General features: G+C 39.8%; 1 protein-coding gene across 4 annotated transcripts in view; it reads left to right on the forward strand.

The window, feature by feature from the left end:
• The first annotated feature begins 1494 nt into the window (after nucleotides 1–1494).
• ripor1 (RHO family interacting cell polarization regulator 1) overlaps nucleotides 1495–17618 on the forward strand; it is a 76780-nt gene continuing 60656 nt past the window's right edge. For 3 of the 4 annotated variants that reach the window (XM_031900706.1, XM_031900705.1, XM_031900707.1), the window contains exon 1: nucleotides 15833–15866. In XM_031900706.1, coding sequence (XP_031756566.1) covers nucleotides 15848–15866 — 19 coding nt within the window. In that variant the 5' untranslated portion in view covers nucleotides 15833–15847. Of the gene's footprint in view, nucleotides 1862–15832; nucleotides 15867–17618 lie in introns of those variants that run through there. The other variant, XM_004913506.4, reaches the window with a different exon arrangement.

Genomic DNA, 17618 nt, shown 5'->3' on the forward strand with positions numbered 1-17618 from the left:
ACCTGTCCTGCTGTTATATATAGTGAACTGGCAAGTGGTTAAAAAAACTATTGAAAACAATTGAAAACAGAATAAATCAAATAGGGGCTTGCATAACGACTACTTTGCACATCTCTAGTGCACAATTTTGAAATAACTCATAATAGGGTGGTAGATTTCTAATATCTTAAAAAAAAATCTAACAAATGGTGTAGAAGCTCTAAAATACACCTAAGTCATAAGAAACAGTTATTTATATAGTTATCACAGCAGGAACTAATAGCCCAAAATGTCTGCTATATATAAGAAAAGTGTTTGTAGAAGGCTGGCCAGCCAGTAATATATATACAGTATATGTTTGATTAATAAATGTCTATATTGAGAGACATTGGGATGCATAAGAAGCAGGACTGGCAAATAGGTAAAGAACTGCAGTTCAATGAGCAGAAGTAAGGATGCACCAAATCCAGGATTTGGTTCGGTATTCGGCCTTTTTCGGCAGGGTTTGGATTCAGCCAAATCCATAGTCCTGGGCAGAACGAATCCAAATTAGCATAAATTAGCATATACTAATTAGGATTTGGAAGGGTTTAATGTCTGTGGGAACTCGGAAGCGTACCGACTTTTACTCCTTCCCGATCCTAATTAACATATGCGGATTCGGTTCGGTATTCGGCCGAATCCCTTGGGATGGATTTGGGCGTTTGGCGGAACCCAAAAAACTGGGTTCAGTGCATCCCTAGGCAGAAGTGCCAATCTATGGGAAGAGCAATCTGAAGCATAACAGATGTTATGGGAAATAATTTACAAACATTAAGCGTACCTTCTCCTAAAAGAGGTTCCCAAAGAAGCCCAAAGTTGCCTTGCGAGAAAACTTTGGCTACTTCACAACACATAGATTTACATTACTGCTGGTGGGAAGGAAAGTAGGAGTGTTTTTTCACCCATGGTAGAGCCGGTTTAGCACTGGCAACAAAATGCCCCATGTACCAAGGCCATTAGCCTCTCTTCCCCACACTAAAGAAGAACCATTCTCTCTCACTCAGACTATATTCTCCCTCAGGGGTGTGACTATAGAGGGCAGGCAACCATGGTATGCTTGGAATCATGGGCGCAGAGTGTTTTGCATGCTTTACAGGAAACCCATGATGACCTCCTAATTTCAGTCTTGCTCTCTTACCATCTTGTGCTATGCCTGTGGCTCAGTCTCTTGATAAAAGGAAACAGAGTAACAAGAAACAGGCTGCAGCAGCTGCTGACACATAGACTTTAAAGGGTTATCAAAAAAGGCAGAAAATTAGCAGTTGTTCAGATCTTGAAAAAAAATGCTGGGGACCTGGGGCTCTTGCCCTGGCTGGGGGGGGCTTTGACCCCTCTTCCCAGCAGGGGATGCCTATGAGCCCATCTTTTCCACCAATCCATAAAGCCTAAAAGTGAGAACTGATAAAACATTCCCCTAGCAGCACACGCAATGTTAGAAGTCACAGGAAGAGAGTTACTAAATCCATACCCCTCCCCCCACGTTATTCCCTCACTTCATCCCTCCCTCTTTTCTCTCCTGCAACAAACTGATCCCAGAGCTGATTCGAATGTAGGGTCTGCGCTAATAAAATCCGGATTCTCTGTATGAAACGCAGGACCCTACGAGCAGGATGTTAACTCACTAGCCTGTTTGGGCTCCAGCATCTGTTATGTGGGAAACGACTGCTGTATTTTATTGAGGAGGAATTTGGAAATCCCTGCTGTTGGCTGTACAGCACTGCGAGATAAAGCAACAAGGAGAAGGAGTTTAATGTGATTCAAAGCGGCAGAGTCTGGGGTTATTGAAGCGGGAAGCTGCCCTTTCCACAACTGTGTGGAAGTAAAGGACATCTGCAGCCATGTAAGTGCCCCTTTCTCTGTGTAGCGCTGCGTGTGACAGACAGGGAGGGACTGTGCCATGGAAATCACATCTTGGGAGTTTCTTTAAGCAGCTTGTGAAGGCTCAGCTGGGAGATGTGCGTGCGGTGCTACAGCGCCTGGGGTTATTGTATGATGGAATAAAGCGAGTCCTCTTGCTATTTACCGTTTTATATAAGTACAAACTGGCTGTCACGCTTTTGTCTGAAACGCCTCTATTTATGTGGAATATTTATGTGCTGGCGTGTGTGTGCCACCCCTCTCTGTTCTACATGGTCCGTCTCTTAGTAATGTGCCCACGTATGGTTGCTCCCATACAAAATACTTCGCGTCTGTTCCGATCACATTCTTCTACGTTTGTGTATAAAATCAATGAATTACGGGCTGTATTTAATTAGTGTCATCCGTTCAGTGGGAAGTGAACGGGTTAATCTGTCACGTGTTTAAGAGAGAAACTCGCATCTTGAAATTCATTTCATAATTCTATTCGGGCCTTCTCCGTGGAATTTCTGTTTTTCCTGTCAGCCCCCTTCCTGTTTGCTGTGGGGCATATACCGTGCTTATTCTTTATTTGCAGTATATAGCGCCATTTCTCTTCAGAGGGATTTTACTTTACATCAGTATTTGTCCAAGTGGAGCGTCTATGTTTCAGTATTTGGTGTTTTTCTTTTCTGTTTTAGCCCTACAGTAATGAAAATATACATTCTCTTGTGGTTAGTAGAACTGACATTTCAAGAGTTGATGTTTTTCTTTGTGGTTATGTTAAAGGGGAACTTATCTTTCCCTGTCTCTTCCTCAGTTTGCATGTGGCATGAATTGTATTTGGCTGCCTTACCCCATGTCCAATATACATTACATTAGCATAGAGGGGAAAGGGGGTCATTGGCCTCCATATCCAGGCGATGATAATTGCTTATTCAAATATAGTGAAATAATTGCAAAAATATGTATTTAGCCACATCCTTTTGTAGTGAATGGACTTCCCTTTAAAGGAGAAGGAAAGGCTAAGTCACATGGGAGTGCCAAAATGTTAGGCACCCCTCAGTGACTTTAATCGCTTACCTTGTACCCCTGGCTGGTGCCGCTGTTAGGAGAAAACCGCACCAGCCCGGGGTACCTGCAGCGAGCGTTTCCTTCTCAGTGTTTGCTCTGCCGGCAAAATCCCGGGGCCAACTTTTTTGTTAAAGTTCGGTTTTTCACTCTACTACACAAGCGCAAACAAGGAAGAAGGAGGCGCTCGCTACAGTTACCCCGGGCTGGTGCGGTTCTCTCCGAACAGGGGCACCAGCCCGGGGTACATGGTAAGCGATTAAAGTCACTTGGGGGTGCCTAACATTTTGGCACCCCCAAGTGACTTTGCCTTTCCTTCTCCACTTGGCTTCTTGAAGCAGCACTGCAAACTGGTAGGGATGCACCAAATCCAGGATTCTGTTTGGGATTCCACCTTTTTCAGCTGGATATTCAGATTCAGCCGAATCTACGCTCCTGGCCGAACTAAATCGTTTCAAATCAGGTGACTTTTTGTCACATAAACACAGAAGTTGAAATTTTTTGCTTCCCACAGCCCTCTTTGACCCTTCCGTATCCTAATTTACATATGTGGATTCGGTTCTGTATTCATCCGAATCTGAAAATAGTGGATTCGGTGTATCCCTGGTAACTTGCATTTAAAACTTTGTATGATAATTATGTAGCAGCAAAAGTCTTAAACAGGGTTGGACTGGGCCAGTGGGATACCAGGAAAAAAAACCTTGTGGGGCCGCTGACCCAGTCCCGATCCCTGCCAGAAAGCATTGGCACTTCCCCACTAACCTTCTTTTCTTGATCATGACATGGGAAGTATGAGGTATGTGTGCTTAAGGGGAGGGGGCAAATGGGCTTCAGGGGTGTGGGAAACCCCTGGGTCCTAGCCCAGCCCTAGAGGACCCGCAGACCCCAGTCCCAACCATGGTGTAAACCTTGTAAAGATGAGCCGATAACATGTCACGAGCAAATGCAAAAGAACTACAGAGAGTAAGGGTTCTTGCACATGAGCATTTTTTTAATGCGGTAACAAATGCATGCTGAGTGTAAACATATATATTGGATTTATGAGTTTGTTTTTAATGCAACGAGTTTTATTTTATTGTCTTTTAAACATATATCAAGCGCAAGAAAATGTAGCATGTTGCATCTAAAAAATCTATAAAAAATCCACCTGTGTAAGAGTCCTAATACCCTAGTTAAAATTTTCTTTCAGCGCTCATTCGGAGGACATTAAAGGTTTTGTTTTTTCAATTCCTGTGACCCTTCTGCTGTTAGAGAATTCCCAGCATTGGAAATAATATAGAAAGAGTGATTTGAGGTTAGAATCTATAATATATATAATATCTTGATGCTGCATCATAATGAACCAAGCAGGTAGTAAGAATGAATACAGGGATCATACGGATAATAACAGTAAAAATCTACTGTTGTGGTTGTTGAACTGAGTATTTTAAGTTTCATGGTTGAAAGTGGCAGAATAGAGAACACCACAGAGAGGCCCATCTCAACTAAAATTTCACCTTCAGATATAACTGCTAAATTCTATATTGAAATGCAGTAGTAGATCATATTTATCTACTACATTATATCATTATAATATACAATATCTTGTAAATTATATCCTTATAAACAGCTTAGTGATTGGTTATAATCAGTGCTTAGTGATGTCATTTCTGTCGCATGACTCCCTGAAACATGTGTATTATAATAAGTAATGCACCCCCTGTTGTAAAATTTGAGAATATTAGAAGTCACCTCGGAATTCCATGACCTTTCTAAAATATAGTTATTGACAACCCTTAGCGACTTTTAATATTCCTATATTTTACAACAGGGGGTACATTATTTACTATATATTGGCCTAGGTTTCCAGTGGTGATGATACCTATATTCATGTTCTGCCTTTATTGTGCTACACCTTTGTGGTTTTGTGGTCACATGAGGCATCATAGGGAAGCAGGGGCATGTGTAATATGAAACACGTGAATATGCACCAAAAGAAAAGATACTGCAGGCAGCTTTCAAGTAGGAGGTTGGTAAAGGGACCACTATAGTTTGTATACTATTTTACAAATGATCAGTGGCCACCCACTGTATTCTCTTTTTTAGGGAGCTATTTATACAAAGGCTGACCCTGAATGCATTTCTGGATTGGCATATGTCACCATCCAGTAACTGATCTGGTTAATTGTCAGACCAATTTGACCCTCTGGTCAACAGATATAATTGATCAAAGTTTAGTTTGTTGTTGTGAAGCCTATTAAAGGACAAGGGAAGTTATTCACAGGGGTTGCCAAAATATTTGAACCCCCCCCCCCCCCAAGTGAATGAAATGGCTAACGGTGTTCTCCCCCTGATGCTTTTAGCCGGGTGCTTCATTTGATACTTTTTGTAAGTGGCCTGACTTTGTTTCCACCTCTCTAGACTCTAAGCCTGCTTTAATAGAACACTGTTTGCAGAAGCTGATAGGACTTCGTACTTCTGCAATTTCACCACAAGCTCCTTTTTGTAAAAGCACTCTGTCCTACAGACTTCTGTTAAAGAGTTTTATAGTTTACACTGCAGCCACGCTTAGGTGTGATTCATGCTATTGTTAAGCCATTGCTGATGTACTGTAGACATGTCAGGTTTAAACATCATGAAGTGTCAAATCAAGTGTTTTATCTAAAATTAAAAACATTGTATTTTTTTTGGCCCAGCTGGTGAAAATTATACTCTGTGCCAGTATTAAGAGGTCTTAATGATAGGACCACCCCCCCCCCCTTTTTTGTGTTAGGCTAATGCCCCAACGGAGAGATTAGTCACCCACATTAAGTCTCTGCTACCGAGGGCGAATGGTCTTTCCAGCAACAAAGAGAATCAGCTGTGTAAAAGCATATGCGCCGCTTCGTTTTTTTCGAAGTTACATGAAGTTTCCTCCTGCAGGCAACTTTGGGGGAAAAAAAAGTGATGTGTAGGCCCAGTGATCCTCTAAAGGTGGCAGCTTATTGGCCCATGTAGGGGCAGAAATGAGGGGCATGCCTGACCGATATCTGGCCTCAAATTGGCCAGATATCGATCGGTCAGGTTAAAAGATTTAGTCGGATCGGGGACCACATCGGCTCGTTGATTTGGTCCCCGAACCGACTGCCCCATTGCCGCCATTATAATTCAATCTCTATAAAATTGACAAAATTTCTTGTTGCTTTTGAAAACTGCTGGATAGCACTGAACCCCCCTGTACTTTTAAGACAGTTAATATAGAATGGTTTGAAACACTGAGCACCTGTTTAATAGTGAAGTGACCTTGGGCCCTGAAAAGTAGGATGAAGGAGTAGATATGGATGCTGATAATCCTTTAACCTCAGAGTCAGCCTGTGCATGTCTGCTGTTAATCAGGTGGAAGAGTTTTCTTAACTGCATGTGATGCTTTCTGCTGCAGCTTTCCATTCTGAACTTAATTTATATGCGTTGGCATGCTCTCACTCCGAAATATATAGGCTTCTTGGCTTCAAATGAAACTAACCCTAGTGTGTGGCCACATAAGGTAACTTTAATTATAAGCGCTACTTGAGACTAATGAAAATTAGCCATCTCTTTTAAGTTGGATGTAATATATTGGCACAGTATAAATAAATTAATATAATAGCTTATTTTAAGAAGTGTTAGAGTGTATGTTTTAACTTGTTTTAATTAGTAACACAGATCTTAGTTCTGAAAGTGTGCATTTCGCTCTACGATGAGGAAGATGGGGCTTCCTTTCTCCGCACAGGCTGATGGCACACATTGTGTTTTCATACACTGGCATGAAACACTTTTGTAGAAAGAGTTAATGTGGTCACACTCTGATCAGTGTGTATGAGCACTGAGAGGACTCTTAGGGCTCTGACACACGGGGAGATTAGTCGCCCGCGGCAAAACTCCCTGTCCCTGTTTTTTTCCAAACTGGAGCACCAGCCGGGGGTTTCAGGTATGGTTACAATCACTGGGGGGGCGGCTAACATTTGGCACCGCCTAGTGATTTAGCCTTTCCTTCTCCTTTAATGCAAACAGTTGTTTACTTTTGCAATAAATGCTTTTACAGCAATAATTTTTCTACAGCAGGGCGCATTTCTAGAAGAGACAGAGGAAAATGCTGTGACACAGAGCATTCCTCAGTCTGGTCCCCCTTTCGGATACCAAAACCACATTTGTTGCTGGAGTCTGGAGGGGGTGGTGGGATGAAATATCTGCATATTTTGAAAAGTTTATGCAGTAAGAACACTGTAACATGTCACTGGCAAGCTGTTTGTTAGTCATAGGTTTGGCAGGGAAGAAAGAGAGTGTGTGTGTGTCTATGGGAGTGGTGCTGAGAAGGATGAAGGCCAAGACAGCTGGTGGAAAGTTTAGCGCTGCATGCACTGGATATCTTTTATACTTCTTGAAAAGACAGTGCATACTAGTAATCCTGTTTAATAAGAATTATTATTATTAATAACTCATATTTCTATAAAGAACCTCCTTATTCCACAGGACTGTACAATAGAAATTATGAATTCTGTGGTGACAAAGTGTTACAATTTCACTTCAATGAAATAAAGTATATATGCAATAGGGATGCTATGCTCTGTTTCTTGTATTTCTTATAAATACTATTAAAAACACAGCAACATTCTACTGTGCCTGACCCCCTCAACACTAAAGAAGCTGTACTTTTCTTGCTTGTGGTAAAGGACCGATTTGCAGTAGCTTAATTGACTGTTACATTCCAATGTTAAGGCTGATCGGGTATAATCAGCTGTATAGGGTCACTCATCTAGAAAATACCAGCCTTTCTATCTTTTTTTTTTTTTTTTTAGGATTCTTCCCTGTTTATAAAAATGGGGTAAAGCATCCTTTTTACTGGAGAGACTGATATAATATTGGCCAGATGGAACCCTACATTTGTCTTAAAAAGTGCCTGAAATTTCCCATACTACCTGACTTAAATGGGAAACTACTGAAAGCACCGGTACTAGCACTAGACCAAAAATTCCTGGGGCAGTGCTGGTTATTTTAGGTATTTGCTGCTTCTTGACTTCCTGAATGGTAAAGTTTGATTTCAGGTGCTTTTCAGCTAGGCACACTAAGGTAATATAATATTCTGAGTGGGTTACTTTAGTCATATCTCAAGCAATAATGACATTTTCCAATTATTTTTGGGAGAAAGGTTTTTCTGTGTACTGGCAAGTAGTAAACTATATACAAATTAATATGTATAAGTTATTGTTTAGGTTAAATTAAAATAACTAAATGCACTAAATGGTATTTTTTTTTCAAATTGAAAATGCAGTCTAAATTTTAAGGATGCACAAAATCAAAGATTATTTCAGTAATTGCAAACAAGTTGTTCATAATATCTAGCAAGGAAGGGTTAAGCCACTACCTACATTTTTAGATGCCTGAAAAAGCAGTATGTGTCTTTCAAAAAACAGTATCGCACTGATAGGTTTACTTCACCCACTCAGCCTCTGTCACACACTCAAATACACTATAATCTGGCAATCCCTACTGAGTCTGTCACACTGAAATAAACTTTTGCTACCCAGTGGCTGCTCTGTACAGATGATTATTATGTAACTATTAAATAAAAAAATGTTATAAATTAGTTAAAAATCTAAATTGTTTTATGGGAGGACAAGACTCCTAGAACTCAGCTCTTCAGGAGGCCCTCCAGAATGGACCATTTAGAGAGATGTAACTTTTAAATACCTTTCTTTTGAAAGGCAATAGGTGTCATTTAAGTCCATAATTGCAGTGAGCTGTGCATGTACTTTTCCCACAATGCAGTTTTTCCTAGAATTCCAGCATTATTCAGTTACTAGGGGCTTTGCGTCTGATGTAACTGTGTCAGTAACGTAACTATGCATGTATTTTGTTGCAAAATGGATGCAGTTGTGTGGGAATCATTATAGTGTCATTTCTGGTGTTCAGGGTTAGAGCGATGTCTATGGCGCCTATTAATGCTTGGCATGTAGGGAACCGTGGAGCTATGACCTTTTCAGGCAATGGCAGTAGCTCCAGGGTTCCCCTGCACAGAAGCGCTCCGTTTGGAACTGAAGGTAGGAAGGACAGAGTGGTGTTGAGTGTAACTATACAGATTTCCAAATAGCACATTTTGACACAACCTTTAAAGGGGTGGGTTAACTTCTAATATGTTATAGAATGTCCTATTCCTAGCAACTTTCCAATTACCTTTTATAGTTTTTGAATTATTTGCTGTTCTCTACTATGTTTTCAGCTTTCAAATGGGGGGCACTGACTACAACAGCCAAAAAGCTATTGCTCAGTGAGGCTGCAATTTCATTATTATTGTTACTTTTTATTCCCTATCTTTCTATTTGGGCCCTCTCCTATTTATATTCTTGTCTCTCATTCAAACCACTTCCTGGTTGCTAAGGTAAACAAGGCTCTAGAACCAGCTACTGTAATTCCAAACTGGAGAGCTGTGGAACAAAAAGCTAAATAACTGAATACAAAATAAAAAATGTTAAAGTCATACGAAAAGAACAACCCCTTTAATCAATGGGGTATAATGTGCAACTAACTGCAGGGAAAATTGTGTGCAACTGCGCTTGCATCCACGAATGACTTCTAAGTCAAAGTATATAAGAAGTCCCAGCTCATTCATTTGTGTCCAGAAACAGTAGGGTGCATATTCATACCATTTTTAAAAAGTTAACATCTGCCTTTGCTTGTTCATTTATAATTTTAGGGCTGGTGCATTTAATTCTAAAAGCAGCACTGACCCGGGGGAAAAAACTTACTAATTGGATTTATTGGGGGTAAAAAACAGTTTGCCACACCCCACAGAATCAGGGTTTTCTCTCTAGCTTGTTCTCTGCGGAGGAGTTATGCATAAACCAAATGGCAGCTTCAGCAGTTGTGCCGTATTGTGCCTTTTTCTCTGCACTGTTGAAAATTCTGCTGGCAACTGTTTGCATAAAGCTTATGTAATCTTGTGGGCTACAGATGGTTTATATTTAGCAGCATGAGGTTAGCATTATCAACATGTCATAACTACTATATCCCCAGCCCACCTACTGTTTGAGTAAGGGAAGCACAGCACACTTCTGCCAGGCAGCACTAGGGTCCAGAGTTTGATTCTGCACATACAGGTAGGTTTTTTGGCCTTTGATGCAACTGACCCAAGCCTATGTGATTGTGATAGGGAATGTAAGTTCCACGGGGGCTGGGACCAATGTGAATAATAAACAATCTATATAAAGTGCTATATAAACAGGTCACCACAGTATCAATAAGGTCTGTGACAGACGGGGAGATTAGTTGCCGTGTGACAGGCGTGTCAAGGCGATTTCGCCAAATCAGCGCACCACGTATGCCATCCCACCAGCTATTTACATTCTAGCCGGTGATATGGCATTTCGGGGAGATTAGTCACCCACGACAAGGGAGATTTGTTGTGTGGCGACTAATCTCCAAGTCTGTCACAGCCCTAAGAGATGATTCTGTTGGTTCCCAGTGTATAACCCAGTATCCCACACCATCCTAACAAGTTCACGTAACACACTGTGGGATGAATGACACACAAGATGGGATCAATGTAACTTCTCTGTTTTTACCACTATAATTATCATGTTGGTTGTGGTCTGGGAAGAGAATAAAACTGCAGTTTATTGATATTCAGCCTAACAAACTGCTCATTGTAAGTGTCAATCTGAGACCAGTGATAAGTCAATAATTTCACAATCATGTCCCGAGTTTGAGAGAGAGAGCACACACAATCGACACAAATGTCTGTGTTACTTAATAACGGAGTCCATTTTCAGAAAATATCTGGTTTACAAAATCACAAGTTACCCAGAGGAATTTCTTCTAACAGAATATTGGACTGAAAACACAACTAATTCCTTACCTAAATCTTAAAGAGATTCTGACAGCAGAAATGAAACTTTTGTGTTTTTTTACATCTTATCTGTATGGGGCACTCCGACTGGCCTATCTGGCCGTAAATTAGGCAGATATCAATCGGGCAAGTTTAAAAATCTTGTCACCTCGCCAAATGCCCAGGGTGCTAGCAAAAAAATATAAAGCAAGAGAATGAGCTGCACACACCAGGACTTGGCAGAAATATAATAAGTTTATTTAAGAAAAGAGATCCAACGTTTCGAGCACTAACTGTGCTCTTCCTCAGGGAAATAACTGAGGCAACAAAGCAAAAAAAGCATGTGCAAATGTGCAACAGTTTGCCGGCACTGCTCATCAATATGGCAGATCCCCTTCTCTCCACTCCGCAAGGAAGAATGCAGCACCTACGCCAGTACTAAGAGCACACAAAGTACCAACCCCCTGACGCCCCCAGGAGGGCCACCACATCCCTTTCTAATGCAGCTTCTGAACTTCAGGGATCACAATTAAATTCTGCAGGGCCACAGTACCCCTAAAACTCACGTGATAAATCTGGATTAGCCCAACAAATGTTCATGATTTGAAATACTATTTGAAAAGGTACCTTAAAGCAGACTGCTCCACAATTAAACAGTTTACAGTGGAGTCATAGGCCTCCATACCCCAGGTGGCACCGCAGCACTTGCATGGCTTGGAGCTTCTCCACAACTAATATTAATTGGAAGCTGAAAACCTGGGAAGTGGGGAGGATGATCTTCCTTCCCAAATATTTGTACATACTACACAACTTGTCCGGGAAATGGATTATATTGCTTGGTGGTTCACACCAGACCCCAACAACCCCAACTTACAGCTTCGGCAACTTTTACCGGTTCAGTGGAAACACAAAAATTTATACAATACCAGAAAATATCTGATTAGACATCCAGTCCTTGAAACGCCCCACAAAGTTTTGAATGCTGCACTACAAATAGGGCGACACCGGAATCCCTTACTTACCACGGATTTAATTTTATTGGGTAATTCCCATCTGCCCCATTTCCACCAACTTCTAACGTATATAAGGTGGCTTGAGGTTAGAATTAAAACATTAGGGGATGCTGCTCCGGAAGGTCGGTTTATAACTAGGGAACAACTACAAAGAGGTAACCCTACTGTGCAAATTATTCATTTTGTTTATATGAAACTCAGGCATGCCTTTGTGTCGCAGTTCGCTATATCCGAAATAAACTTTGTTGATATACAACGCATCCCCCAAAAAGAGGGTCACAAAACTATATGGGGACTTGCTTGCTACCCTCCCTTCTAAAGGTCATTACTAGACAGGCACTCAGATATACCATCCCTTACTACAGACTGGGAGGAGAGCACACCGAAAGCCCATCAATTTATTATAGAGACAGACTGATACAGTTCCAAAGTTAACAAATACTGGGATAAAATAATTCCCCAAAATAATGAACCCAGCGGTCTGTCTACTACTAGGTGAAATAGATGACCTCATCCCGCAAAGGAAATTATAGTGGTCCTTGCAGTTTTATGCTTACGAAATGGCTACTACCCCCCTCAAATATGGGCGGGAAATCATCTTTAAGAATTTGCCACTTATACAATTAGCTTATATGGTCTGGGATTGCCCAGATAAATATGATAAACCCTGGGATTGGATTACCGCTTTTATGTGCCTACAGCATGAAACATAAGATTGACTATGATGGTGTGTCTCATGTAATTTCGCGATTGACAGCAAAGGCCTAATTTGACTCTATATCATTAATAAAGGTGTGCCAGTGTACCTGATACCCCTCCCCCTTTCTTTTCTGTACCCCTTCCTAGTTAAAATGATAGATAAAAACTGTTGATATAAATAAATAAAACATGATTTGAGAACAAACCTAACATTTAGGGGCATATTTACTAATCCACTAATCCGAATCACGAATGGGAAAAAATCGTACTGGAAACGAAAATTTCGGAAGATCGCACATATCACGAAAATGGTTAAGAAAAAATCGTATTAGTCACGATAATATCGTATTGGCGATCCGAAATTCACTAAATTTTCGTACCGAACAATTGTAAACAATGGTAAAACCTTTCCGATTTTTTCGTGCAAACGTCCGAAAAAGTCGTGCGCTGTACGAAAAAGTCGTGCGCCGTACGAAAAAGTCATGCGGACGCCCAAAAAATTTGGCGAAAATACGCTCGGAGCGTTCGTGCTTTTGTAAATGTGCCCCTTAGGCTTGCTATATGCTTTTATATAGCATGTGAGTGACATCCCAGTAAGACACCCACCACAACACATGCAGGTGTGTGACATAATTAAAAAATGTAACTCGTTAATGCACTATAGAACTAAAATGTTACACCAAACAATACACTAGAGACATAATTATAATATAAATATAGTATCACAATTATAAAATGTGAAAATTTTCTGTGCTCAAAATGCAAAAGACACAAGTGTATGAAAGTATATAGAATATAACTTACTGCTTCCCTGCACTGGTACAACTGGTGTGTTTGCTTCAGAAAGTTTATATAAACAAAGCTGCTGTGTAGCCATGGGGGCAGCCATTCAAAGGAGAAAAGGCACAGGTTACATAGCAGCTAACAGATAAAATACTATTGTATTCTGCAGAGCTTATCTGTTATCTGCTGTGTAACCTCTCCTTTTTCTAGCTTAAATGGCTGCCCTCATGGCTACTCAGCAGCTTATTTATATAAATTATAGTAATGCTTCTGTAGCAAATACACCAGTTATACCAGTGCAGGTTAACAGTACATGCAAGATAAAACTCCATTGTTATGTGAAATTTGTGTCACCATTGTGACACATGGTAATGATGGCACACGCCTGCATGAGTTGTGTTGGGTGTCTCTCTGGGATAATGTCTCTCACTTGCTAACTGAATGCTGTTTAGCCAAACACTGCATTTAAAGAATTCGCTTATCTTATTGCACACTAACACTTTGACAAAGGCTGGGGATCCAGTTGAAACATTAGGTTTATTCTTAAATAACCTGTGAGTGCAGCTTTCTACAGAGGTGGTAATATATGTATGTGTACATTGCCTATACAGTTCCTTTCATTGTGCAATCTTTTAATTTTTAAAATGCTGGGTTGGTGTTTTTCTTGTGGAAAGCATAAACTTCAAACAGAAGTTAATATAGTTTGTATACACTAGTGGTTACAGAACCTTAAACATGAGTTTTTGTAGCAATTTTTATAGGCTCAAACATAAGGGTAAAAGAAGAATTTATCAATACTTAAGTGTGTTCTACCAAAAAAAAAAATATTTTCTAGGTCTTCTGCCCCACCTACTGTGTAATTTAGGAATTACATTGCTAGTAGCTTTTGTTTTAATCTTAAAATTCCAGTACATCCTGATTTTACATACCCCATTTTACTTTATCCTTGACTTTACTTTTTTACAGCCTGCTGGAAAACCTAAAATTGGGGTTTGACTTTCTATTAATTTTTTGAGTGTTACAGCATCTTAAATTGTTTCATCCCAATATAAGTTAATGTTTAACTAACCAAATGAGCAAACCAGGCCAACATGTGGCATCTGTCTCTATTTATTATAATCCTATTTGTGGCAAGCAACCTTGTGTTAATGGTTGGAAAAGCGTGCAGAAGCCATAGCCCTAAAGGGGAAATTAAACCGTTAGGATCAGGGTCGGACAGGGCCAGTGGGACACTAGGGGAAAACCTGGTGGGCCCCGCCGACCCAGAGCTGATCCCCCACCTGCAAGTGTTATTTCTCCCCTGTTGCCATTGCTCCCCCACAGCCCCCTCCCCCCCCCCCCCCGATTGCGGTAAAGGTAGGGTATGCATGCAAAGGGAGGGGAAGGGGCTGGTGCTGGGTGAGTGAGTGAGCAGGTGGCCCGGGCCCCTGAGGGAATGTGGGGGCTCCTGGGGTAGCACACCCCAGTTCGACACTGGTTGGGATTAGTCCGTTTTCAAGCAAATCTGTTAGTCAGCTGGCTTTTTGCCAGAACCTGGAATGCAGAAACCAAATAATGCTGACCATTACAAATAACTTGAAGACCTTTGAAAATTGCATAGAATAAATGTTTCCTCATTACTAAGAGTTTGGGTTGACATCCCTTTCAATACAATTCATTAGCACAATGTTTGAAGGAAAACTAAACCCTAAAAAATCCTGGCTTTTCTATTGGTTGCCATTATTTCCCATTTATAAAATTAGCATTTGATATTGTTTTTGTTTAGCCCAAGGCGATGTATTCTTCTGTAATATAGAAATCTGGTAGGGTTGGATTTTTCATTTCGTTCATTTGTTTCGAGTCAGTACACTAGAAATAAAAACTTTTTCTTTTCTTTTACCAATTTTTTTTTTTTAAACTTTAATGTTGCTGTCTCTGGTATTTCAATTTGGTGACTTGGTAATCTGGGTTCAGACTCTAAACTGTTACAATTTGCAGTATATGTGGTTGTTAGGGTTCTACCGATTATTAGGACTTAGCAATTATTGTAGCAATTATAATAATAATAATAATGACCCCCCCTCTCCCAGATTTGCTTCGAGATCACCCCCACCCCCCCTGGGAACTGCTTACAGTAGACAAGAGAAGGTTAAAAATTACTTTAAAATTGTTTTCCATTTTGTATTTGAGACTGTTTTTCTAATACTGAAGTGAAGGAATCATAATTTCTGGTGTACTAGTTTTTTTTATATTTGATATGTCTTGTATTTGCTTTATCTCGGAGACTGACTTCTAGAGATTTATTTTGCTTATATATAACAAAACATAACATTCCAAAAATATAAACATATACATTTATTGTTTTAAATCCTCATTATAAGCTTTGCTTCTGCACATACCGTGTGAGTAGAACTACCCTACTGTTGTTTATTTTATAATTAGCACTTTGACTCATCAAAAGTAGGGTGATGTCAGGTTCTCTGGCAGGGGAAGTATTGGGAGGAGACCTGCCAGGCCCTTTCCTGCTTTTGGCATTCTGGACCAGGATCCTGATCAGTTTTTGGATGACACAAAGGGAGAAACATACAGCACTAAAAGTAGGATACATGCTTATTAACTTACCCAAATGAACAACAGACTTCAAGGTAATATTTTCTTTTTATGTCCCCTCTGCATGTTTTTATTAGCACTAACTTTTTGTTGCGTTTTGTAAAATGTAATGTGATAATAATGACTGCTCTGGTTAAGCTGCTAAATTAATGGCAATATCACTTATGTTTAACCCTGTATCTATTGATTTGTGACAGCTTCAAAATCAAATATGATTTTAGTGCCTTTAATAAATAACAAATAGTCAATACCAATTGTATAGACACTGATACCCAAATCAGAGGCATATTGGGTTCATAAATTAGGTCATGACAAAATACTGCCTTTCTGGTGTCATTTTTTCTAGATGTAAATTATTTTCGGTTTCATGTTTACCCTTTTTTCATGAGACATTATGTAATTAGTATATTTGTGGAGTTATTAGTTTTTTTTTTCTTTATAATTTTGTCACATTGCAATGCATTTCTAAGGGGGCTGTTTTTAAATAATATACTTTATCAGTCTGCACAAGAATATGTCATTTTGGAATGAGGGTGGGTGGTGTTTTTTTTGTTTCATGTTGCTCTTGCTTCCTAACCAAATGTTTGTAATGTTTTAATCAAGCGCTGGACTAGTACGTGTTTTCATTATTATGCATGTTAGTGCGGTAACTGTTACATTTTTATGTATATATAGACCATTAACTAGTTCTTTGTTTTTTGTTAGTCAAGCAAGTGATTGGGTTTTCATAAAACGATTTGTAGAAGTTCAGTTCTGCTTTATTTTATGTCTTATTCCAAATGTTGGTGGTTGGATGCTAAGCTTGGTAAATCATCTGACTGCAGAGTTATAACTTAAGCAATAACTTAAGCAAACATTGAACTGGTTGCCATTGGTTGCTAGACCTGGGCAAACATGCCCAGAATGTTTGTATCTAATTAGAGTCTATGGCTGCAAACTTTGGTCTAATTTGCATCCCTGTAGACCCTTACTGTGTATGGTTTTGATCTAAGTACTAAGGATCTGATCAGGCTAACCAAAACAGAGCTCAATCACATTAAAAAATAGCAATGTAAATAAGCATAAATCTGATTTTTGCATTTTATATCGATTTGAACATTGGCGTTGGGGGTGGGGGGGAACTAAACAATCAGATAATCCAAATTTGGCCAACAACTTAGGGAGCCTATATGGGCAAAGAGCTGCTTGCTTGGCAACCTCCCCACACAAGAGGAGCTGCCTTTTTTTGCCATTGTTAGTCTTATCCACTTTTTATTTTGCTGATAGTGTGTCTGCATTCATCTATTACTTGTTCAGATGTGCCAGCCTGCTTGTTTCTGGTGAATACCTGCTCCCTTAGCCAAAAGAACAGAGGCATGTGCACCTGAACCACAACATTTGTTCCCTCCAATCACTCACACGCTGCAATTATGTTTTGGTGGAAACTTATAGGGGCTTTAAGCACCAATACGGCAGCTATATGGTTATTAATAGAAGAAGTAGGGGTTGGAGGAATCAAAAGAGAGTAAAACTGAAGTTAAATATTTCTTTGATATCACTTGAAAATAAGGGCAGCGATAATCTGATATGTTAGAAAAAGTCATTTTTACTGTTCTCTTTTTGAAAGCATCCAGGCCCAGTATATGCTTTATGTAATGCACAATAAAAGAGCTAACTTCTATTTCAAAATAAAGCACTGCCACTTTAAAAGTATCTTAAGTCTTAAGTCTTCGAAAATGTGGTTTTATTCCATTTTCAAATTTGTTTAGAACAAGACTTTAATTTTTCCAAATTAAAAGAATGTTCAG

Source organism: Xenopus tropicalis, chromosome 4 (assembly GCF_000004195.4).
Source record: "Xenopus tropicalis strain Nigerian chromosome 4, UCB_Xtro_10.0, whole genome shotgun sequence".
Classification (NCBI taxonomy): Eukaryota; Metazoa; Chordata; class Amphibia; order Anura; family Pipidae; genus Xenopus; species Xenopus tropicalis.